General features: G+C 61.9%; 1 protein-coding gene across 2 annotated transcripts; it reads right to left on the bottom strand.

Moving 5' to 3' along the window:
- Positions 1–1,944: 1,944 nt before the first annotated feature.
- RELT (RELT TNF receptor) lies at positions 1,945–20,546 on the bottom strand. Of its 2 annotated transcripts, none has more exons than XM_070426844.1 (11): positions 20,469–20,546; positions 9,378–9,460; positions 8,391–8,465; positions 8,129–8,295; positions 7,847–7,926; positions 6,877–7,134; positions 5,312–5,392; positions 4,928–5,009; positions 4,505–4,756; positions 3,900–4,098; positions 1,945–3,773 (listed from the first exon to the last, which is right to left on the bottom strand). In XM_070426844.1, the coding sequence occupies exons 2-11, from the start codon at positions 9,423–9,425 to the stop codon at positions 3,726–3,728; spliced, it is 1,290 nt and encodes a 429-aa protein (XP_070282945.1). In that variant the 5' UTR covers positions 9,426–9,460; positions 20,469–20,546; the 3' UTR covers positions 1,945–3,725. The 2 variants fall into 2 exon arrangements, with proteins under 2 accessions (XP_070282945.1, XP_070282946.1); XM_070426845.1 differs by lacking the exon at positions 20,469–20,546 and adding an exon at positions 20,161–20,307.
- Between the last annotated feature and the right edge of the window lie 3,186 nt (positions 20,547–23,732).

Genomic DNA, 23,732 nt, shown 5'->3' with positions numbered 1-23,732 from the left:
CCAGGGCAGGAAGGGGATTTCCCCCAGGAACTTGGCTCCAGGGCCCAGAGCAGGCAGGGAGGCAGAGAACGGCCCAGCACCCACATTCTGACCCCACCCTGTCCTCCAGGTCCCATCCCTGCCAGTGGCCTGAGCCAGCCTGGAGCTCAATAGCTGGCAAGGCCATCAGGACTTGGAGGGGACAAGCCAGGAGAGCTTCCAGGGGTGAGGGCGAGGATGGGGTGCTGCCTCTACTTGGGAATGGAAGAGCAAGGACTTTCTCATAGGGGAGTTATACAGTGGGGCCTTGACTTACGAGTGTCCCGACTAACGAGTTTTTTGAGATACCAGATGTCTCTCAGCCGATTTTTTGCATTCAGTTGATAGAGTAATTTGAGTTAACGAGCTCCTTAGCAGCTCAGTCTCGGAATGAATTAAACTCTTAAGTCAAGGCCCCACTGTATTTGCAAGCAAAGGAACTGTGATCATTCAGCCCAGAAAAGACCCTAAAATCTGGGTCTGATACATCTGCGTTTGGGGGAAGGAGCTCCTGAAGACCAGGAGCATCAGACACACCCCTCCCTTGACCTCAGGTCCTCTTCGCCCCTGGGAGCTGGCCTCAAAGTCCCCGAAGGACAGGTAAAGAAACGCCCAGCCACACCTCTCTTACCTTCTGGCATCAGACAATAGGGGTCTGGAGGGAAGCAGTGTTTGTTCCCCCAGGTCCTGGCACCAAAGTGGGAGTGCCCCTTACCTGGCCTGGGGAGCCCTTTCTCAGTCTCCACCCTGGCTGATCCTGGATGTCCTCACCCCAGGCGAGGACATCTAGAAGGCATGGCCTCACCCTCACCCAGTGGGGCTGAGTCCCAGGTGGAACGGAGTTGGGTGGCTGAAGAGACACTGAAAAGCTAGATCCTGAGATACAGCCAACAGCTGGCAAATAGGAGGAACCGTCCTTGGCTGCACGGTGATGCCTGCCAGCCCCCCACAACGGACACCGTCCCAGTCTGACAGCCTTTGGTGCTCCAGACAGTTCCTCCTAATGTCCAGCCTCCATCTCCTTCCTTCCCTCTCCTAGAGCTTTGTCCCCTGGCTCCTCAGAGGTGCCCTTCCTGTCCTGCCCACTGGGAAGCCCCGAGAGAGGACGTGGGGAGAGCTGGAATCTCAAGGCATGTCCACCAGCCTCCCCTGAAGGGCAGAGCTTTCTCTGAAGCAGCCAGGCCAGGCCCTGCAAGGCTGCTGCCCAGTAGAAAGGCCCACAGGAGTCCCCTCCACACTCCGGGGCCTCTTTCCTGTTAGCTCTCTCCCTGGAGTCTTAAGGTCTCACCACCCATGGCCTGGCACAGTCAGGCTGCTGCAGGGAGCTCAGCCCACTCAGCCTGGCCCTGCTCTCGCCATGCCCTTGAGATGACGCCAGCCACATCCCTGGTCTACTAACACGGACCCTGCATTCTTCCTGACGCCACAGCAGCAGCAGCACCTGGCCTTGTGCCCCACCGTCTCCCATTCCCCGTCCGGGGTACTGCACTTTCCCGCTTTCCTTCCACCTTGCCCGTGCCCTGGAGCAGCCCAGCAGTGCCCTGAGCCCTCTCCCTGGAACATGTCCCCCCACTCCCACCCACCCTGGCCCAGGCTAGTACTGGTAGCAATGCCTACCTGAGTGCTTCCAGATGTTCTCTCCAGATGGCTCAGGACACTCAGGACTACTGTGCCTCTTTACCCACCCAGCTGTCCCTAATCCCTTGACCTACATCCCATCACCAAGCCCTGGCGTCTGTCCTAGGAATCTATTGGACCCATCTGTTTCTATCACCCACGCAGCCCCGCCTCCACCATCTCTTGCCTGGATGTTGGCAACAGCTTCCTTGTGGAACCTGCGCTCCTGCAGCTCCCCCACCCGCCAAGAACAGGCTGACCGTGCCCTTCCCCCTCCTACATGCTTTAGGAGCTCCTTGGGGTCCGAGAGCCCACGTGGCTGCCTTCTGATGCCCACCCGACCTGGTCTCCACACCTGGCAAGATGGTTCTACTTCCAGCCTCTCCAGCTCCTCATTCCTGTTGATGGCTGGCTTGTGCATACGCTGTTGCCTCTGTGGCGCATGCTGCCCCTTCCACATTACCCAGCTCCCAGGATGTCTTACCACTTCGTCTTCCAGGGTCCACTTCCTCTAGAGCTGTGTGTCCAATACAGAGCCACTAGCCACAGGTGGCTATCGGAGCCTTTGAAATACACTGGTTCATAAGATGTGGTTTAAGCGTAAAACACCAGCTTTCAAAGCAAAAGTATTAGTGGCTCATTCACAATTTTTATAATGACTGTATAATTAAATGAAAATATTTTAGACGTATACTGGGTTAAGTAGAATGCATTATTGATATCATTAAAATTAACCTCACCTTTTTTTTTTTTTTTTACTTTTTAAAATGTGGCTATTAGAAAAATTTAAATTACATACATGACACACACTATATTCCGCTGGATGGCACTGCCCCGAGGGACTTCAGTGAGAACCAGAGGGGGTGAGGGGCCTCCCCCGGCCCCACTTCACTGGCTGCCAATGAGAAGGCCCCTCGAAGGGGCATGGCCTGTGCCACACACAGTGCCTGACAGATTCAGGGAATGGACTGATGACCTGGGAAGAGGCACAGGGAAAAGAAGCTCCTCATGACACAACGCTCCCACCTTTTATTCAACAAATGGATGGGGCTGGAGACGCAAGGACAGGGCAACAGCACAGTTTCAATAAATAAGAAATGGGGCAACAGTGGGGCCCGTGCCTGCACAGCCCACATAAATAACCAGGTTGCTGAGCCAGGGTGGAGACGGGCGGGGCAGTTGCCCGCACTGCCCACACTAAGGGACAGACACACCAACACCACAGGGACACAGACCACCTAAGGCAGAGGTGCCTCTCGAGCCTGTCACACACCCTCCCCCAAAGCTCCTGATATCGTGGGGGTGGCTGGGCCCCACCCAGGTCAAGTCTGTTTTATCAATTTGAATAAATAAAAACAGCAGGGTTGGAGGCAGGCACATGCATTAAGCCCCTTCTGGAGGCAGAGCCATGGATGGGCAGCCCCATGGGGGCCTTGAAGGCGGAGGCCCTGGAAGCAGCAAAAATGGGGCCAGATAAAGCTACTAGTGGGAGGGGTGGCCAGGAGGTAAGCTCGCACCCACGACACAGCCCAGAGCCCGCAGGGAGCTGGAGAGGCCCTGGGCACTGAGACTTCACAGTCAGAAAAAGGGGGACCCAGAGATGGCCAGGGACTTGCCAGGGATTAGAACCCAGGGATTCAGACTCCCCGCCCGTGGCATTTTGTTGCCCCTCCCCTTCACAGGTCCTGCCGGGAGAGGAGGGGAGGCACATCTGCTCTGGGGCCCTGGACAGAGGCAGGAGGTGGCTAATTACCAAGGGTGGGGCCAGGGGTGCCAAGCAGAGGGCCCCTCCCACCATCACGGCCTGGCCTCCTGGTGGCACAGAGGATCTTACGGGTCCCAGGATCTGACCAGGGCACAGGGTCAGGGGCATCCTGCAGGGAAGGAACTGGGTGGCAGGGACGGGTGGGCTTTCAACTTGCTCCTGTGTACTGCGCCTGCCGCGGCCTCCTCGCTGGGGCAGACACTGCCACCTCCAGCCTTGCCGTTTTGACTGCTGGGCCATTGCTTCTTGATCCTTGCAGGCCCAGCTGCAGCTCGACCTCCTCCAGGAAGCCTTCGGAACCTCCCAGGACAGGGCTGCAGTGCCCTCAGATGACCAGGTTGCTCTCACTTAGCCGGACCACATAGCGGCTCTCCTGGGGGACAGGAACGAGTGGTCAGAGCTGAGGCTCCAGGAAAGTGGCCCCTGCCCAGGGGTCCCTGCACCTCCACCCCTGCCCCATCTGCAGGCAGGGTAGACACTTCCTCTCTGTGGCCCTCACCTCGGCCTTCTTCTCTGCTGGCGGCTTTGGCCACTTAGTATGGCTTCCACTACTTCCCAGTAGTGCCCGCTGCTCAGTGGTGTGGCCAGCTTGTGGGGAGTCAGTGAAATCACCCACTGAGGGCCCGACCTCCGTGATGGTCTTCACCTCAGAGGCCCATGAATTTGTCCGCTGCTCAGGAATTCGGGCCACGCGGAACCTGTGAAGAGAGGTGGTGCAATCATCCCCCGATTAGAGGAAGAACCCCAACATAGAGAAGGCAGCAGGTTCATTGGTCAGAGCCTGAGCCCTTCCCACACCCTTTTATCCACAGATGAGCCCCCAACCCTAGTTTGCAGGTAGACAGGCCCTTGGCCTGAGGGGCCCCAGGTGTGACAAGTAGCCAGGATCCTGCCTCAGGGACCCAGGGCTCCATGTGAGAGCATCGCTGAGCAGACCTGACTTCTCCCTGGTCACCCCACTGCCCAGAGGCACCTGAGGCCAGGAAGGGAGGTGGGGCCTCACCAGGCAAGGTATTTTGGGGCTCAACCTGGGGCCCTGCTGCCTCCCACTCACACCCTGGCTGTCGTCTCTCCCTGACCCTGCTTCGTCTGTGCCCACCTCACCTGCCCACAGACAAGATAGTGATCTCGCCCTGGCGTCCGGCCTTGGCCCCGGCCTTGGGCGCCCTGGCTGGGTTGGGCAGATATCTGGGAGTGGGCGTGGTAGCGGCCGCAGCTTCAGGGGACAGCAGCACCTCGGGCCACTTCTGGTTACAACGGGAGCAGCAGGCGCCAGAGAGCGAGGCCAGGCCCTGCACAGTGTGGAGGTGGTGGTAGTGTGGGCAGATGTACGGCATGCTGGGTCCGGGCGGCAGCCTATGGAAGGCACAGGTGGCAGTGGTCACGAGGGCAGACCAGGACCAGGAGACCACAGAAGGTGGTGAAGGGTATTGGGGTGACAGGAGAGGGAGCATCCCCAGGTGGTGAGTCCCCAGGAAGTGGGCTGATTCGCTGGGTATGGGCTCCCCTTACCACCTGCCCACTCACCTGGGCACAGGCCGGTGGCTGGTTTGTACCAGCTGTTTGCTGTGATACTCCTTCAGCAGCTCCTCCAGGGCCGCTGCGTTCTCTGTGGGCAGCTGAAGTCAGAACCCGGCTCTGGGCCATGAGGGGCACTCCCCCAGGACCCCCTGTCTCAGTACCAATCCCCTGACCTACCTGCCATCCCCTTCCTGCCTGGGGCACGTGCCTTTTCCTCCCCCCACCCCCCACTTCCCCAATCAGGCAAGAATAGTGGGGGAAGGGGACAGCACCATCCATCACACAGGTCAGAGAGGGGAGGCTGGCCCGGTGACCCCTGAGGCTGCCTCGCAGGCTCTGAGAGGAGACCCTCCTTTCCTGGGCACAGGGATACTCAGGCCTTCTCCTCACCTTTCTTCTCCGTGATCAGGCGCACCAGGACCCCGATGGTGTCCTCGTTGGCGTCTTCAGCCCCGTAGGCGGGGTTGTTCCCTGGGGTCAGAAGAGGAGGACTGTGATTCTGGGGAAGTGAGGAGGGTGGAACCCCAGACTCTGGAGCTATACCAACATGTGGCAGCAGAGGGCGCACCAAGCCTTCCTAGGCGCTGGGCTACGAGCCTGGGTGTTTACAAACCCGTCCAGGCTGCCGCTCTGAGAAGCCCATTATCACCCTCACTGCTCAGCATCTCTGCTCCCTGTACCCAAAGCCCCGGTGCTTAGCAGTGTCAGGCCCATCTGAACTCCACCGTTCCTGCAGAGAGAGTGAGGGTCGGGGCAGCGCTTCTGGGGCCTGCCCTCTCCCCCCTCAGCCAACAACTCCTGCAGACACTGCCAATTCCAGGCCTGTTACCTCCCCGCACACCCTCCTGTCTATAAGCTAACTGAGGGCGCTTGGCCAGCTTAGGGCCCAAGCCTCAAAGGCATGAAAATGGGCCACGTGCTCAATCCTGGGCCAGCAGCAAACAGCTCCCAGGACAGCATTTTGAAAGACCCTAACTTAACTCTGGTGCCGTGTCACATATAGAAATTTTTTGATATTTGCAACCATAGTAAAACAAAGACTTATATTTTTGATATTTATTGTATATATTTAAATGCCATTTAACAAAGAAAAATCAACCAAAAAAATGAGTTCGCGTGTCACCTCTGACATGCGTGTCATAGGTTCGCCATCACTGACCTAGGACTTGTACCGAAAGCAGCCAGCAGTTAAAGATAGTCCTGAGCTGGGGAAACAAGGGAGTCCCAGGCGAGGTGGCCTGAGTTACCAGGCCTAAAGCTCTGGTCTCCATCCTGCCCTCTACCCCACACCCCAGACTTCATCATCAGGAGTCGGGAAGGGCTCTGGCCAGGCCCAGGCAGCCTGAGGCACTGGCACAGGAGGTGCCATTTCAATCTCAACTTGGCCACAAGGCTCCTATGGGCAATATGTGTGCACATGCCCTCCTGGCCTTCGGGTAGAGTGGGGTGTGGGGAGGAGACAAGGGGGCCGAGGGCCCTGGGGTGGGGGTGGGGGTGGGGGAACACATGTCTCCCTTTGGTCCGGGACTCACAGCTCAAACCACAGCCTGGAAACCCAAGCCTCGCCTGGTGCCCGCCCAGGACAGCTGCCCTTCGGGCCAGAGGTCAGAGGTCACTTTGAGGATCGAGTAGGAGGTCAGACCCTCGAAACACACACACACTGTAGCCCTGAAGAGTTCAGACCCCTTCAGCCAGGCATGGCTGCACCCAAAGTGGGAATCCCACTACAGCCACTTCACCTGCTCTATCCGTCACCACCTTGAGCCACCTCCTCCTCCCTTCTACCTTGTCAGTGGCACATGCAGCACCTCCAGGAAGTCCTCCTGACTTGCCCTCTGCAGGCCTCTCCCTGTCAGACCCTCCGGGCCAAGCAGGATCCCTCGGGCAGCCCCCAAGCTGAGCTGGGCCGGCCCGTGCCCTCTGGCCTCCCCACCAGAACTCCGGGCCAGCCTCACCGCTGCCTCCACCTCCAGGGCCGGGCCCGACTTCCTTGTTGGCAGTGCAGTGGTAGCCCTTCCGCTTGAGCAGGTTACACACCAGGATGCCCAGCAGCCCCATGAGGCAGAAGATGGGCACGATGGCGATAACTGCGTACGGGGCCGCCGTCTCCTCAGGGCCGCCTGCCCGAGTGCTGTTCCCAGGCGGCCGAGTCTCCCCGGTGCCTCTGGCCCCTGCTGCCGCCGCCACACCACGCCGGGTCCGCCTTCTCCGCTCTGAGCACCACGGAGGACAGAGGCATGGAGGCAAGACAGAGGCAGAGAGAATCACACAGTGGGACCGGGGCCCGAGCCAGGGTGTGCATGGATGTGTACGTGGGTGTGCGTGGACGTGTGTGGGCGCTGATGTGTTCGGAGCTGCCCACGCCTTGCCATGCTGGGGAAACAAGGTCCAACTCACCCCCAGCCCCTCCTATTTGGCCATCTGATTAGTCAGCGCGAGCAAGGCCTCTTCAGGCCGCAGGGTGGTCAGAACCTCATCCCCCATCACCCCTCCTGCTGGGCCAGAGGGTAAGCAGATGGCACCTGTGTGCGTGCCTGGGCACAGGGACACTGGGTCCTGCCTCCCCATGACCTGGTCCATGAGTTAGCTGCCCCGACGGGTGAGAGGAGGTGCGTGTGTGTATGTGTACAAGCATGTGCGCTCACACTCATCTGCATGTGTGTTTAAGGGGATGAGGATGGGGGTCAGACAGGTCAGGATGTGAGCCCTCCTGCTGGGTGGCCTCTGCCACTCAGAATGACTTGGGCCAACAGAGAGCCAGTGGAACAACTGACCACGTCCTGCTGGACACCCCCTGGCTGTTCACCTTCCCGTGCGCTGAGGGAATGAGGACCCTGCTGCCCTAGATGGACACTGTGGGGGTCCCTGGGCTCAAGCTCACCAGACCCCCTCCCACACATACCCTAGGCCCCATGTGCCACTCACCATAACAACCGCGAGGACCCAGAGGTGTCCAGGAGCACGGCTGACAGGGGACACGGGGGACCTCTGAAAGGGCAAACCACCTACGGGGGGAGACATCACTGAGGCCCGGAACTTTCCTCAAAGAGACTGGACTCCTTCCTACTGGACACCCACACTGGTCCTTACCCTCCCATTTCACAGATGGGAGGACTGAGGCCCGCTCAGGGGCTGGGCGAGGCTGGGGCCAGGATCCAGAGTCCTGGTCACCTGGCATGAACTCCCACGCCCCACCCCATGGCTCACCCAGGCCGGCAGTCTCCACATAGTGTGTCTTGAGTCACTGTGCCCGCCCGGGCCTCCAGCCTCCCTCGAAGGCTGCAGCGGGAGTGGGACTGGCATGGGCTAGAGCCCCACGAAGCTGAGAAGGTGCCCAGGGGGCAGGACCTGCATAATGTGCCCTGCCCCAGGTCCTGTGGGAGGGAAAGGGTGAGAACGAAGCCAGGAAGCCCGTCCCTGGCCCTCAGGAGTCTTCCTAGGACGGGGCGGATGGGCAGGGCGAGCTCACCAGGTTGGGCTCCTCCCCGGGTGGGCACTGCCAAGGGGTCGTTGATGTTGGCATAGCCAGAGGCCAGGGCAGCAGCTGGAAGAACAACGGGCAGGGCACACTGAGCAGAAAGCCCTGGGCCATGGCACCTCTGGGCTGTCTCTCCACCACCCGCCTCCTGATGCCCAGGAGTGGGGACTGAAGACCCCAGGCCTCAGGGATCCTCTCTAACCTCACCCTCACGCGGCAGGTAGAGCCTGCTCGTCCTGGACCTGCCCAGGGAGGGAGAGAGCACATCTGTGCTGGAAATGCTGGAAAGCCCCGGCCAGGCCGCTCAGGACCTCCAGCCTCTGAGTCACACCTCTTCCGTCCTCCAGGACGAGGGGGGATGCTTCCGAATTCCTCTCAAGTTCCGCCCTGCTTCCTGCTGCCTTGCCCCCCAGCACAGCCGGCCTCTGTGCATCATCCCTGGGGCCAACGCTGCAGCTGGCACTTCCTATTCTGGGCCCCTGGCTGAGTCTCCAGCACCACATCCTCCTCCGTGACCTCCCCGTCACCCAGGCCACACAGGCCACACAGGGCGGGAACGTCCCAAGAGAAGCGTCCCTACTCGTGTCCCAGCCATTCCATTGGGAGCTCCCTCTGCTTCCCTTTCCAGGTATCAACTGTCTGCCCTGAACCCTGTGCTGTGGGGAGACCACCTGGTCCTCTGGTTTTGCTTTGGGGGTGGCAGGTGCAGAGTAGAGCCATCCGTCCTGAAGGGCAGAGGGAATGTTACGTAGGAGGCTCTGGGGACCTCCTCAGGCCCAGGCCTGGCTCCCAGCAGCAGGTCAGTGTGGGCCAAGAGGCCGTGCGAGGGTCAGACGGCCTCCCGGGAAGAGCCGAGAACCAAGCGCACCCCAGCACGGGTCCTGAGCAGCCTTTCCGCTCCACCTCCTCGCAGGGCCGGGCTCAGGGCTCAGGGCTCGGTGATTCTGCTGTCCCCACCACATCCCATCCCCAACTCACCACAAGGAAGCAGGACAGCGGCCAGTGCAATGGAGGGCTCAGCTTCATCCTCAGCTTCCTCCTCAGGCCCTGTGGTCCCCCGCCTAGGGCAGACGGAGGGGAGGCTCAGGAAGAGAACAGCCGGCTTCCAGGACAACTGGAGGGGAGTGTGTGAGGTCTGCCGGGCAGGCAGCGCTCTGGCGAGGCTGGGCCTACACTTACTGCCACCCCCCTTCAGCCCTCAAGCCTGAGTAGAGCGGGGGTGTCCTGTCCGGGGCCAGCCTCCCGGGGAAGCACAGACTGGAGGAGGCTTCCCAGGGGGTCGGGCTTCCATAAACAGCCAGGTGCCCTGGGCACGGGCAGGGGGGCCTGGGAGGAAGGAAGCCTGTGATTGCATCCCTGCGGATGGGGGTAAGAGAGCTTGCAACAGCCCGCCCCCCTCCTCAGGCTCCTGCCCCTCAGAACATGCAGGCCTCGCGCATGCCCCCTCTCCTGCTCGCTGCCTTCACTCTTGCTGTTCCTGCTCAAAGAAGGCCCTTCCTCCCACCCTTCAGAGCCCAATACCAGGTGACTCTCTCCAGAAGCTTCTCTAGACCACCTATCCCCAAAGCTGGGTTAGGCCCCGAGAGCTCCTGCATGTACCCCCAACTCCACCACAGTCCTGGCCCTCTCGTGTCCACTGTCCACCCGCAGCTGACTTCCCCACAAGGACCTGGGGGAGGTCCCGGGGGTGGTCATGGTGCCCAGCGCTCAGCCTCCCTCCTCCCTTGGGCACCTCCTGTGTGCCAGGCATAGGGAATAATATGAGTCTGAGCGAGATGGACAGTGTCCTGTCCTCAGGGAATTCACACCACAGGGTTGACCAACGGCCAACTGGCTAGATTCCCGTGCAACGGGCACTGGCTGAGAGGCTGAGGTGGCCTGTGGGCAGGGTGGGAACAGCAGAAGGACTGGCTCAGACAAGAGGGATCGTGGCAAAAGGAGGAAGTTCCCAAGGAGCCCTTCCAGGCTCAGGAGGGGGAGGGGATCGATATGTGTCAGGCCAACGCCGCTGGTCAGGTGGGGCCTCTGACCCTGAGGGGTGGCGCTGGAGAGCCCAGTCCCTACCCCAGGGCCCCAGCAGGTTGAGGGGACCCTGCCTGGTGCCCCAAGCTCCTTGGGAGGCCCCTCAGCCTATGGTGGCCAGGGCTTCCCACTTGAAAACGATCTGGCCTCACTGAATGGCCTGGCCCAGCACGGACCTCGCTGGGCAGGGGCTGGGTCACACCACAGGAGGGGGAGGGGGAGGCGCAGCGGCCACACCAGGGACTCTCCAGGTCGCTGGCAATGGCTCCGGGCCCAAGGCCAGCTCAGGGGAAAACCTGGGACAGAACGTCGGGCCAGAGTAGAGTGAAGGCCGCACCCTGGCAGTCAGCACCCAACAGGCGACAGACATCCCCTGACCTCTCCCCCGCCCGCCCCGCCCCCTCTCACTCGGTCACAAGTCTTCCTTTCTAGTGTCTGCCCCACAGTGAACCTTCACCCGGGCAGCTCCCGCTCAAACCCACCTCCCCGAGCCCCCCAGGCCCCCGGTCTTCATAGGCTCTAACCCATAGGCTGCCCATGCGCCCCAAGTCCTCAGGCTGGTCCCAAAGCCCTGCCCGGTCACCAGACCCAGCACCCCTCCATGCCCCTGGGGAGGGCTCAGAGGGCTGGGGCAGGAATGAAATGTCAGAGGCACAACAGCCACATCCCCTGTCCCACCCTGGCCCCTGAGGGGTGACCTGAGCCCATGGGGAGGGCTGTGCAGCTGCTCATCTCCAGACAGGCAGGGAGCTGTGATCTTGAGGCTTCCGGGAGCAAAATGGGGGTCCCAAGGCCCAGACTTAAACCAGCGAGGACCCACTTAGGCACATTCACAGACACGCAGCGCCTCGAGCCCTGCCGCCCTCCAATTACGTACCTTCTAATTACCCCGTCTAGCCCCCAAGCCTCTGCTTACAGCCGCCGCCCCAGCCCCACACTCAGCCAGACTGAGCCCCCAAAGGGCCTGCCCAGTCAGGCAGCCGCCAGCCAGCTGCCTCCCCTCAGCACCCCCTTCCCACCAGGACTCCAGCATCTCAGCCCTGAGCCCTGGAACCTCCATCACAAAGCAAGTTCAGACCAAAGCCCCGGGGCTGGGTGGGGGTCTGGGAAGGCTCCATCCCCACCCGCTGCTGGTCCTGGAGGCCAAGCAGTCGGTGACTTCCCAAAGCCTGCACCTCCCAGGGCTTCCTACAGGGGGCAGGAGGGCAGACGGAGGCCCTGAGAAGAGCAGTGCCCACAGCCAGGGGCCTCCCCGCCTGCCCCCTGCCCCTGGCAGAGAAGCCCTCAGGGCCCCAGGGGCAGAGAAGGAAGTGAGCTTGGAGGCCACTCCTCCCAGAGCAGAGCCTCCTCGCCGGGGCCCCACCAACTCCCTTGGGGACGCAGGCCCCTACTTCACCTCCAGGGGCCTCAGTGTCCTCCCAGGGCTCGGCTGTTGGCTGGCTGTCGTGAGGTTTAAATGAGGTAACAGGAGCCTAAAGTAGGTCGTGGGAGTTCCTCCCCCCAGGCCCTGCTTTCCGGAGGCACCTCCTGCCCAGGCAGGTAATTAAGCATTTGTTTGCTTGCGTATCTATTGTTTGCCCCCCCCACCAGACAGCAGCTGGGCAGGGACGCTGTCTCATTCACCACAAAGCCCTCCCCAGCCCACGTATGGGGCAGGAGGCCTCTGCCCAACAGGCTCCCAGGAGCAGGGGCTTCCTCACACTCGGCCCCGCCCTGCCCTCCAAAAATACCCAAACATTTAGACCCAGAAATTCCCTGGAAGAAGGTCAACTAACAAAGCCACCCTGACAAGGGCCCTTGAGGCCAGGGAGCACCAGCGAGGCGCAGCCCCGGAGGCCAGAGAGAAAGAGGAAGCCGCGCCCCCGCCCAGGCCGAGGCAGCTTCCCCTTTCCCAGAACTGAAGCCACGGGGTCAGGGCACCCAGCCCCTCTCCAGCCTCACCCCGGCCACCTTGTCATCGCCACCAAACCCTGAAGGTCTCCGGGCCCCATGCCCACCCCAAGACCACCACCTACCTCCCCGGCCTCCAGCTCAGCCCCACCTGCAGCCTAGGTGTCTGGTCTGAGGTCCGGCCCCAGCCCTACCCACTCCAGCTGCTCTGAGCGGCTCCGGCTCGGCTGTCAGTGCCCCACACTCGCCTCTCTTACCCCAGCGCTGGTATCTGCTGTTTCTTCTGCCCAGAAACATCCTCCCGTCAGCAGGCCAACACCTACTCTTCCTTCAGAGCTCAGCTCAAAGGCACTTCCTCCTGCAGTAATCATCCTGTGTGCGACCATCCTGTTTACCCATCCCCTTCCCCAGCACAGGCCTGGCCGGTGTGCGGGGAGAAGGCGCTGAACCTAGAACAGGCGCTCATAGGAGGGCCAGGGAGCAGGCTGATGACTAAGGAGCCCACAGCTGGGGGTCTGAACCTGGAGCTGAGCCCCTGGGCTCACTTGGGGGGAACCAGCCTGACTTGCTTGTTCTTCGCTGGATCTATGGCCGTGGACCTTCCCCCACCACACAGAGGGCTGATGAGGGAATTCACGTGCACTACTCAGCGCGAGACCCAGAACAAAGCTAGCTCTTAATGAGCAGTGGTGTGCCTCAGTTTGCCCACGTGTACATTGTGGAGGGGGGACAGCACACACTGACAGGCAGGTGTAAGGTATAAACGAGGCTCTCTTACTGACGTGTAATGCTTGGCACAGACTCTGGCACACAGGAGGTGCCGGGCTGGCCGTGGGGAGACTCCGGGAGGTGGGAAGGTGCAGAAGGGGGAGGGTCTGGGAAGGCAAGGCCCAGGTCACACCAAGCCCAGCTGGAAGTGCTAACCTCCACCCCCCACCCCCCCGCCCAGGGCCTACAGGAGCCTAGAGGGTTAGCTGGGGAGGAACAGGAATGGAACAACTGTGCCTCAGAGGGCTCCCTGCCAAGTGAAGCCGGACGGAGCTGGAGGTGAGGAAGGTGCCACCTGGGGCAGGGAGATTCTGTTCCCCAGCTCGAGGGCCTGAGGACCACCCTGCAGCCTCCGAGGCTGGGGTTGCCTGGAAACACAGCTGGATACGGTCCCCTCGGCCCCCTCAGCGGCAGCTGCACCAGAGGCGGGAAGACAAAGGCCGCCCATCAACAGAGAAATCCAGGTTAGCGAGGAGCCCGGTGGTTCCCTGGCAACTGGGGCTGAAGTAGGGCAGTGCCCGCAGTGGGCGGCGGCGAGGACAGCTAGGCGTCTCCTCCTTCCCATCCTCCATCCTCACGAGGAAGGTAAACGGCCCTCGTTCCCTGGAGCCAGGCCCTCCTCTGGTGCTGCCTCCACTCCTCACAGGAGCGATGAGCACCCCTTTGCACACCTGGGTAGACTGCGGCCATGGAGGCTGCTTGTACGATCACACGGGTGTGAAGGGGTGGAGCAGGTGGAGCCCAGGTCTGTCTGACTCTGCTGCCCACCTCACTCCTGGCCCCTTCCCTGGAGCCAGCGCGGGGCCTGGCACACGGCACCTGTTCTCAGGCGTCCACCAACCCGGTGGCTGAGGCCAGGCCGGCGGCTGTCACCCGGCACCCAGATGGGCCTCAGGGAAAAAGGCACTGCCCCCTCCCCAGGAGTCTGGGCACCTGAGGTTTCTCTGCTTCTGTACTCATCTGCTCTGCTCTCCTCTGTCCCAGCTCTAGGGAAAGGTGCTGTGAGGAGGAGGAAGCGCAGGGAAGCTGGGAGTTCTGGGGGGCGGGGGGGGGGGGGCGGGGGTTGAGGGGGAGCAGAGGTGCCAGGGTGAAGCTCCTAGGGCTGCTGACAGGCTGGGGCCCAGAGACCTGCAGAGGCTGCCTTAGGGCCACTCAGCGAGAAGGGCACCCAATTCCCACCCCTTCCCAGCCTTGGGCAGCCGTGAGGTCCCCACTCACAACCCTGGGGTGAGGACTCCATGCCATGCTAGCTAGCCTCTAACCCTGCTCCCTGGCCCACCCCGGGGCCGGCCTGCTTCTCCCCTCAGAACCGCCAGCAGGCCTGGGAGGCTTGGTGGGGTGACGTGGGCGGGTGGGGCTGAAGGGCCTCAGGGGCGGTTCTCAACCTGTGGGTCGCGACCCCTTTGGCGGTCGAACGACCCTTTCACAGGGGTCACCTAAGACCATCCTGCATATCAGACATTTACATTACGATGCATAACAGTAGCAACATTACAGTTATGAAGTAGCAACGAAAATAATGTTATGGTTGGGCCACAACATGAGGAACTGTATTTAAAAGACCAGAAGGTTGAGAACCACTGGCCTAAGGAAAGGGCTGAGGCAGCCAGCCCAGGCCTACCCAGCTGCTGCGGTCGGTCTGCGTGCAGTACGGATGCTATCCCTGCCCCTTCCCTGGGCGGAGAAAGTTGTCTCTGGGGCAGAGCTGGGACTCCCCAACAGCATTTACTGCAGACCTCTCTCCCTTTCCAGCCGAATTTCCCGAACCCCTCAGAGGCAGGGTTCCAGGCATCACACAGGAGGAGACCGAGGCCCGAGCGGCTGCACAGGACCCTGTAACCACTTCCTGCCGAAGGAGACAAGGGTTAGCCCCTCCCCTGGAGTGGGAGCGGGCAGCAGCCACGCCACCCAGGCCTGGCATTCCCGCTGCTCCTGCATGTCCTGCTCTGCCACCATCCGTCACTCAGCACCCTGGGCTTCCTGCTCAGGCCAGGCAGGGAGGCTGGGCCACCCGGCTGTCTCGCTCGGCCCTCAGGACAGGATGGCAAGGGGCCTGGGAGGGCTGGAGGGCACCTCACCGCACTCCCGTCCTGCTGTGGCTACCTCCTCCTCTGAGAAGCCACCTTTGCCTCCCGCGCTGGCCACACAGCGGGTACCGAACCACTCATGTGCCAGGGCAGCCCGAGTCTGCTCAGTACTGGCCTTGTTCCATCACCCTCACCTGGCCGACCTGGCCGCGGGGGAGCGAGACTGAGGGGAGACCGAGCCCCAGCCTGCGCCCTTCTCCATCTCCTCCCGACGTAGGCTGCTGGGGACAGAGACCTTCCACAGTCACCCAGTGGCAAGGGTGCTGTAGGGACCCCAACAGCAAGCCCAGCAGCCGGGTGGAGGCGCCGTGGCCTCCCCAGGAAGACCCCGGGTGCCCATTTCCCGACCCTATGCCGTCCCATGTGCACCTGCTCGGTGCTGGCTGAGCCACAGTCAGGACCCGCCCCATGTCTCCGAGCCTCAGTTTCCTCTATAATTTTGGGCAACTGTGCCGGCTCAGCTGACCTCTGGGGGTGGCTGGAGGACCCAGAGTTCACTGGGGAACAGGGGTTCTTTTTACAATCAGACCTCAGCCCAGGAACCACCTCCAGCAGGAAGCCTTCCCTGTCAGGGTGGGCCCTTCCTCCCCTCCCCTGGCCTCTTTGGCCCCCAAGGGAGGGAGGCAGGCAAGTCCATGCAGGCGGCTGGGTCCCCAGGAGGGCCGGGTCCCTCCCTGAGCTCACTGCTCCTGCTCACAGTGAGGCTGTGCAGCTCCAAGCGCGCGTCCCTCCTCCTGGGTGCCCTCCTTCCTCCTCTCTCCACCCACATGCTCAGACCCTGCCTCCAGCTGGCTGCGGAGGCCCCTCCATCCCTTTCCGTCTGTGCCAAGTAGTCAGGGCACACTCAGGGCCACATGGGCAGGTTATTTATAGAGCTCTCATCTTTCCCAGGGTGGCCCAGGAAAGAGTGCCGGCCTTCCAGCAGACAGCCTAGGTTAGGATCCCAGTGTCACCAGGTCTTGCAAGTCCCTTCCCCTCTCTGGGCCTTCTTTTCCCTGCCTGTCCCGGGAGGGGATTGCTGACCCTCTGGGCATGAGGCTAAGGATGTGAGACCCTCATCCCAGGGCTGGGCACACAGTAGGGACTCAGCATCACTTCCCTCCTGTCTTCCCTGCTACCCTAGTCCCAACTGGTGTCAGTAAGTCCTGGCCTAGGCACCCAAGGGCTCAGCATCGAGTGGGTGCCGACCTCGGCCCCAGACCACATCCTAGTTCCCAAATCCTGAGCGGGGGTGGGGCTCGGCGGGTCCCACTGGCTGATCTCAGGAAAAACTGGAAGAAGGGCTGGCCCCAGAGCCCAGGGAGTCTGGCCTCACCCAGCCAGGCCAAGTGCTGAACAGCCAGCCCCACCAACACTCCCTCCCCGAACCTCCCTGGGAGCCACCAGCTCCTTCTTGGAAACAGATGAGTGAACCGTCAGACAACCTGAGGTCTGAGCGAGAGCTTGAGTGCCAGACTCCACACCAGTGGCTGTGACTCAGACTAGAGCTGGTCCCCAATTCTGAGTCTTAGCTCCCACTAAGTAGCTTGGGAAGGAGGGGGCTCCCCTGTCAGTGCTGCTTCGAGGATACCTGCACCCAGGGCCTGGCACCCAGCAGGGCCTCAGCAGGGAGTTTCCTCTGCTCCTACCCTCAGGGGTGGCCTTGAGTCTTCACCCCAACCCCCAGCACACAGGACACCCTCAGAGGCCTGGCCAGCACAGACAGGGCAGCAGGAGAGGGTGGGTTGTTAGACATGCAGTCCCATAAGTGCCCCACACCTGGCCCTAGCCGGTTTGGTTCAGTGGATAGAGCGTCGGCCTACAGACTGAAGGGGCCCAGGTTCAATTCCGGTCAAGGGCACATGCCCAGGTTGGGGGTTTGATCTCTGGGTGTGTGTGTGTGCAGGAGGCAGCCAATCAATGATTCTCTCTCATCATTGATGTTTTTCTCTCTCTCTCCCTTCTTCTCTGAAATCAATAAAAAAAAAATTTTTTTTTAAAGTTCCCCACACCTGTGCCTGTTCCCAGAGGTGAAGGGGGACACCTGGCAAGTGGACCACAATAAAGAGAGGCTCACACGGGGCTGGGAGGGCTTCCTGGGTGAGGGGCTGGGGCTGTACCCTGAACGGCCAGGAGGGCTCTAGAAAAAGGAGACAAAAGCAAAGACAGAGTAGAGCCAAGATCTGGTGGGGGAGGTGAAGGGGAAGATGTAAAATTCAAAAGGGCCTTGGAAGGATGACTCGATGGCAGGACATGGCGTCTGGACTGTATTTTTAGGCAAAAGGTACGAGTTGCCGTAGGGCGGTCGCTCTGTCGGTGTGAGGACCTGGAAGTGGAGGTGGAGAGGCCGGTACAGAGTCTAAGCAAGGACAGCAGGCCCAGATGGGACTAGAAGGGGGAGCCCTGATTCTGTGCCGGTGTCTCGGGCCTGCTTCCTGTGGGTGCCCTGCCTGGAAGGTGAGAGCCACAATGTCAGGTTCTCGGTTAAGTCTCTGCACTTCTCCGAACCTCAGTCTCCCTGTGAAATGCGGCTGGGCCTATGAGCAGTGGCAGGGGGCTGCCTGCCCCTCGAAGCCTCCCCTCCTTGGCCAGACGCAGACTATCACACCAGCCCAGCTGGGGCCACCTAGCCTGGCCTCACTGTCGTTCCTATCATCCCGGGAGGCCCAAATTCCCAGAAAGGTTTGGCTTGGGCAGGGAACACGGTGGGGTGGGACGGGGGGCCTCCATCAGGGCTAAGGCCAGAAAAGGAGGTTAACCCTTGGTTAACCCTTCCCATCTTCCCGCTCCCGAGCCCTGAGCTATTTCCACCTCATTGCTGGGGATGGAAATAACTCAGGCTCGGCCCCAAGAGACCAAGATAGCTATTCTGATCAGCCCCAAGAAGCACAGCTCCAGCCATGCCAGAGAGGACAGAGGGACACCCTGATCCCCAGCCCCAGCTCTCGGCCAGGCAGCAGCAATGGTCAGAGCTAGCAGGGGCCTCTGGGAAAAACGAGGAGGTGGAGGCCCTGAGAGGGTGGGGCACAAGCTCAGTGTCACCCCAGCCTGCTCCTACCACAGCACGTGGATGGATGTGGGAAAGTGACCCTAGAGCAACTCTGAAGAAGGGGACAGGGCCTCGTAAGTGTCAAGGTCAATGGGGACTCTCAATTATCTTTGCCACCTGCAGCCTGGGCTGCGCTGCCGACTCCTGACACTCTTCAGAGCTATGTGGGTTGGTCCCCAGACCAGTTGCAGGCCGAAGAAGGCAGGAGACAGGCCTTTCTGGCGAGTGGGAGTTGTGGGGAGGCAGGAGGAGGAGGAAGAGCAGGAAGACCACATAACCCAACCACCCCCAAAGTTTCAGATGTGTGTAAACACACACCACACTCGGAACTCACAGTGGCAGACCCTGGCAAGGCCATGCTCGCCAGCCTGGGTTTAAGAGAAGAAAGCCCAGCGAAGCCGTGAGCAGATACAGGCAGACCTCATTTTATGGAGCCTCCCTTTATTGTGCCTCACAGGTGTTGTGTGTATGTGTGTGCTTTTTGTTTTTGTTTTTTTACAAGCCTCTCCACCAGCAAAAGCATTAGGACTCGTTTAATGGGATGCTGGCTTCATTACGGTGGCCTGGGAGCGACCCCCAATCTCTGAGGTGTGCCTGTGTTGGGAAGGTGGGTGGCCCTCCCCAGGCACGCACAGGCCTCAGGGGCAGAAGACCTGAATTCCGGTCCTGGCCCTGTGTGTCTTGGGAAAGTCACTTCTCTGAGCCCGTTTTCTTCTCTGAAAAAGTCACCGCATCTCAGAACCACCGTGAGGATTCGACAAGAGCGCTCCACCAAGCGCTGCGCACAGCCTGTCCTCCGCCGGCGCCCCCACCAGCAGGCAGCCAACATTTCCAGAGGCGATCAGCGCCGGACAGAGCTTCCAGACCCTCCAGCAGGCGCCCCTCGCCCCCTGGGGCTGGGAGCCGGGTTCCCATTCCACCTGCGCGGGCCTGGCAGACCCTCAGTGGGGTGGGGGCCCTGCTCCAGCTCCCCAGGGCTCACGGGCCACAAGTCCACGCCCGCTCCTCGTGCAGGACACGGAGAAAGGAGGCCTGGGCCAGGGGAGGCACCGTCTGTGGGTCAGGATTTCAGGCGGAGCCTCCAACTCCGTCACCAGCGTCTGCCCAGGTATAGCCCCTGGCCCCCGTGCCCCCAGCCCCCACTGCAGTCTTTCTGCCTGAAGGGAGGAAGGGAGAACCGAGGCGGGTGACCCAGAAACAACAGAGGATCCCAAAGTGATGATTCACAGCTCAGCACCTCCGTGCGCAGACCAGACGGGGAGACTGAGGCCCGGGGGAGCGGGGTCTGAGAGCGACGCGGGGCCTGCGCCCAGGGGGAATTCCGGGGCCCAGGGGGGCCGCGTCGGCGGGCCTTCGGGACGCGCAGGGAGGTGGAGCCTGAGGCGGTGTCCCCCCACCGGACGCGGCCCAGCCTGGGCCCCCTCTCCCTCGCCAGGGCGCCCCCTCTCCCGCGCCAGGGCGAACCACTAAGGGTCCACCCACCTCCCCGAACTGCGCTCCTTAGGGGCGCCCCCTTGAGGACAGCCCAGGAGAGACCCTGTGGCCTGGCACCCCTCCTCCCTCCCCCCATGGCCGGCCGGTTTTGAGGTCCCGCCTCTTTCCGCCTCTCGGTGCCCCGAGGCGGAGACCCGCACGGACCCTACTTGACCCACAAGCCCGTTGGCTCCAGCGATTGCAGGGCTGCGTCCCGCAGGCACTTGGGGCTCCGGCCCCCCTACTTCACACTCACGTTAGCGAGCGGCCCTGCCCGCCCGTCACACCCTCCGCGCTCAGGCCGGTGCTCAGCGCCCGGGGTCCCGGCGGGGTCACCGCGCACTCCGCCTGGCACCGCGCACAGAGCGCCTGTGTCTGCCAGGCCCGCGTCACCGCCGGTGGCCCGACCGCTCGCGCGCCCGGCTGGGCCGCTCCGCGCCGTGTCACCCCCCGTCACCGGCTGACACCGTTCGGACCCCCCATTGGGCCGCACCTGGTCCTGGTCTCGGCCCAAGTGTGCTGGGCCGGGGGCGTCTCCGGGCCCGCCGGCTCCTTAACCAGCGAGTCGCGCCGCTGCTGCCCCGCCGCGCGGGCCGAGCCTGCCGTCACGCGGGGGTCTGGGCGCGGGGACTCCGGCCCAGGATGCGGGGGCGGGCGGCGAGGGGCGCGGGCTGGGGCCGCGGTGTCCGCGCGCCGCCGAACTTCCTCAGGGGTCCGGGGAGGCAGCGGGCGCCGCTCGGGTCCGCATCCCTCCGGCCGGCCGCGGGGCAGCGCCCGGGGGGCTGCGCGAACCCTCCTTACCTGGCCGCCCGCGGCAGCTCCAGCGCCCGGCTCCTCGAGCCCACGGGCGGCCGCGCAGCTGCGCGCCTTTTGAATGAATCGCCGGCCCGGCGGGGACTCGGCACAGCCCACCCCGCGCGTCACGGCCGCCGACCCGCCCCCGACGTCAGGCAGCGGCTCACGCGCCCGCCCCCTGGGGCGGCGGGGGAACTCCTGGTCCCCGCGCTGCTCGGTGTCGCCCTCTCTCGCATCCCCCGGAACTGCGGGGCTCAGCGCGGGGAGAGGCCTCTGCATCGGCCCCTTCTGGGCGCCAACCAAAAATGGGCCAAGAAAGACGGGACACCTGGATGCTACTCCGGTTCGGCCACGATTGCCGCCAACGGGGCCACCGCTGCGCTTCTGGAAGCTGGCAGCTGGGAGGAACGGCCTACTTTGCCTTGCCCAGGCCTGCCCCTAGGAACCCCACCTTACCCAGGCCTGCCCCTAGGAACCCCACCTTACCCAGGCCTGCCCTTAGGAACCCCACCTTACCCAGGCCTGTCCCTAGGAACCCCACCTTGCCCAGGCCTGCCCCTAGGAACCCCCACTTTGTCCAGGCCTGCCCCTAGGAACCCCACCTTACCCAGCCTGCCCCTAGGAACCCCACTTTGTCCAGGCCTGCCCCCTAGGAACTCCCACCTTACCCAGCCTGCCCCTAGGAACCCCACCTTGCCCAGGCCTGCCCCTAGGAACCCCACCTTGCCCAGGCCTGCCCCTAGGAACCCCACCTTACCCAGGCCTGCCCCTAGGAACCCCCACTTTGTCCAGGCCTGCCCCTAGGAACCCCCACCTTACCCAGGCCTGCCCCTAGGAACCCCCACTTTGTCCAGGCCTGCCCCTAGGAACCCCACCTTGCCCAGGCCTGCCTCTAGGAACCCCACCTTGTCTAGGCCTGCCCCTAGGAACCCCACTTTGTGCAGGCCTGCCCCTAGGAACCCCACTTTGTCCAGGCCTGCCCCTAGGAACCCCACCTTGCCCAGGCCTGCCCCTAGGAACCCCACCTTGCCCAGACCTGCCCCTAGGAACCCCCACTTTGTGCAGGCCTGCCCCTAGGAACCCCACCTTGCCCAGGCCTGCCCCTAGGAACCCCACTTTGTGCAGGCCTGGTGAGAGTGGATCTATGATGGAGGCCCACCTGGTGGGCTCCTGCACATTCCTCAGGGCCCAGCCCAAATCTCCTTCCTCCAGGAGACCTTTCCTGTCTCCACTCCCCACCCCTCTGCCTGGATAGTTAGTCCTTCCTTCCTGCAGAACAGGTGACACACTGCTCTCCTTCCTTACCCAAGCTGCCCCCCTGCCGAATGCCATCGCCAGGGCACTATTCCTGCCGTATTCTGAGCTCTGTGACTTGTGCCGCCGGAGCTGTGTGATATGGTGGGCCAGGACCAGAGTCCCCCCCCCACGTGGTGCCATTCAGATCCCAGGGACCTTCCCAGGACAGCAGGCTGGAAGCTGGGAGGGGATGCAGGCAGCAGGGAGGGCCTTCCGCTGCAGGCAGAGGCCTGGCTGGAACCAGGATAATCACAGCCCAAGACAGAGATGGAGGAACAACCTGCTGGGGTAGGTTGTTGGGGAGCTAAAGAATTCAGAACAGACTGAGTCATAGGACCTGAGCCTGTGAGGTGAGGAGGCAGGGAAGTTCAAGTTCCCGAGCCCAGGAGACTCCAGGAGGAGAACTGGACACGTGCAGAGGGAGGAGGGGGTGGCGAAGTGTCCATTTCGCTGGGCCATGCCCAGGTGGTGGGGGAAGGGCAGAAAGAGCTCCAGGTCACTGGCAGGGCCATAGCCCCAGCCTCCTCATATGTCAATGGAGACCCCCAGGGTGGGAGTGATCCCAGGTCTCATATCCCACACTCAAGCTCACAGAGGGAGCCCAGAAAAGATTCATGCTGGAGACCTGGTGAGGGGGCCAGAGCACCCCAGGACGCCTTCCATTCCTGCAAATGTTTTCTTTGTAAGAGGAACTCCTATACCCCGGTTCCAAATTCTGGCGTTCATGTGCCACTCAACAGACCGAATAGGATATGCTTTTTGGTCAAGCAGCACTGGCTATTAATCCGACACCCTGCAGAGGTGCCAGGCCTGTCTACACAACCAAGTTCTCTGGGAGGCTTTAGTCAAATCCCTCCCCTTACTGTTCCCCCATCTGAAAACTAGGGTGGCAAATGGTGACCGCCTAACCTGGCTGAGCAGTCTGGGCAGCAGTTACCTGAGTCAGGAGAAAAGATCAGGGACGAAGAGGCTGAGGTAGTCCTTCCTGTAGTTCTGGGGACGCTGGTTGGCAGCTTTGGGCTCTCAGGCTGCAGCAACATAGGGTCAGGTCTTCGGGAGCCACGGCCTACACACATCTGACCCCACACATTCAGGTTGTGAGGGAGCCAAATGATTATTCACTGCCAGCTCTGACTCCCGAACCACAGCAGGCTGTGGAGGGGACCCTGCCCAAGAGTCTGGGAGCATCTAGCCACTACAGTGAGGAGACAGGGAAGGAGCTGTGGAGGCCACAAGATGTTTAGATTGGCTTTTAATGGAGAACCACAGACCGGAGAACAAAGCATTCTCAGAATCACAGGCTTTTAAAACTCTTGGCATCTCAGATGGACCCACAGAATCATAGCATTACAATCTCTGAGCTCAGGGACCTCAGAAGCCATCTCCTTGAACCTTTCATAGCGCAGTGAGCCCAGAGAAAACCTGCCCTTCATCCTAGGGGCACAGCACAAGGCCCCAGTAAGCTGGGCTGAGCTCTGCCGGGCTGGGTCACAGGATCACAGGCATGAGTGTCGTCTGCATGGGAGCTGAGCCCGTGCCAGCCTCTGGGGTGGTGGACCAGGAACAGTGGCACCCTCTGCTGGCTGCACTGGAGTTCCAAGGTGGGAGTCGAAAGCAGGAGGCATGGGAGGGGGAGTTCATACTCAAATTTTAGTCTTCTGTGTCTGGCTAACCCCCAGCTGGCCAAGTCCTACCCCTTGGAAGGTGGGCTGCCCTCCTATGTATGTGCCTTGGCCCCAGGTGGAGAGTGAATTTGGTTTTAGGAGGAACTGGGTCTTGGGGGCCAGGGTGGGCCTCAGCCTGGGTAGGGCAGTAACGAGCTGAGCTGACTGGCCCTGAGGGTTAGGTTCAGTCTGCATTTAGGTCCAGATCCTGGCCTGGGTCTGGAATCCCACTGGGGTTGGGCTTTGGTGTGACACAGACAGGGGCCAAGTCCCAGTGCTGCCACCGCCAGGCTGTGTGGCCTTCAGCAGG

Source organism: Myotis yumanensis, unplaced genomic scaffold, assembly GCF_028538775.1.
Source record: "Myotis yumanensis isolate MYYU_CA2020_CCGP unplaced genomic scaffold, mMyoYum1.0.hap1 SCAF_10, whole genome shotgun sequence".
In the NCBI taxonomy this organism is placed as follows: Eukaryota; Metazoa; Chordata; class Mammalia; order Chiroptera; family Vespertilionidae; genus Myotis; species Myotis yumanensis.
Note: the sequence above shows the minus strand (reverse complement) of the source record. Positions and strands in the feature narration are given on the sequence as shown.

Coding starts and splice junctions, on each gene's coding strand:
- RELT (XM_070426844.1), bottom strand. CDS start 9,425: ATGAAGCTGAGCCCTCCATTGCACTGGCCGCTGTCCTGCTTCCTTGTG. Junction 7,135..7,846: donor GGGTCCTCGCGGTTGTTATG/GTGAGTGGCACA, acceptor CGTGGTGCTCAG/AGCGGAGAAGGCGGACCCGG. Junction 4,757..4,927: donor AGCCACCGGCCTGTGCCCAG/GTGAGTGGGCAG, acceptor TGCCTTCCATAG/GCTGCCGCCCGGACCCAGCA.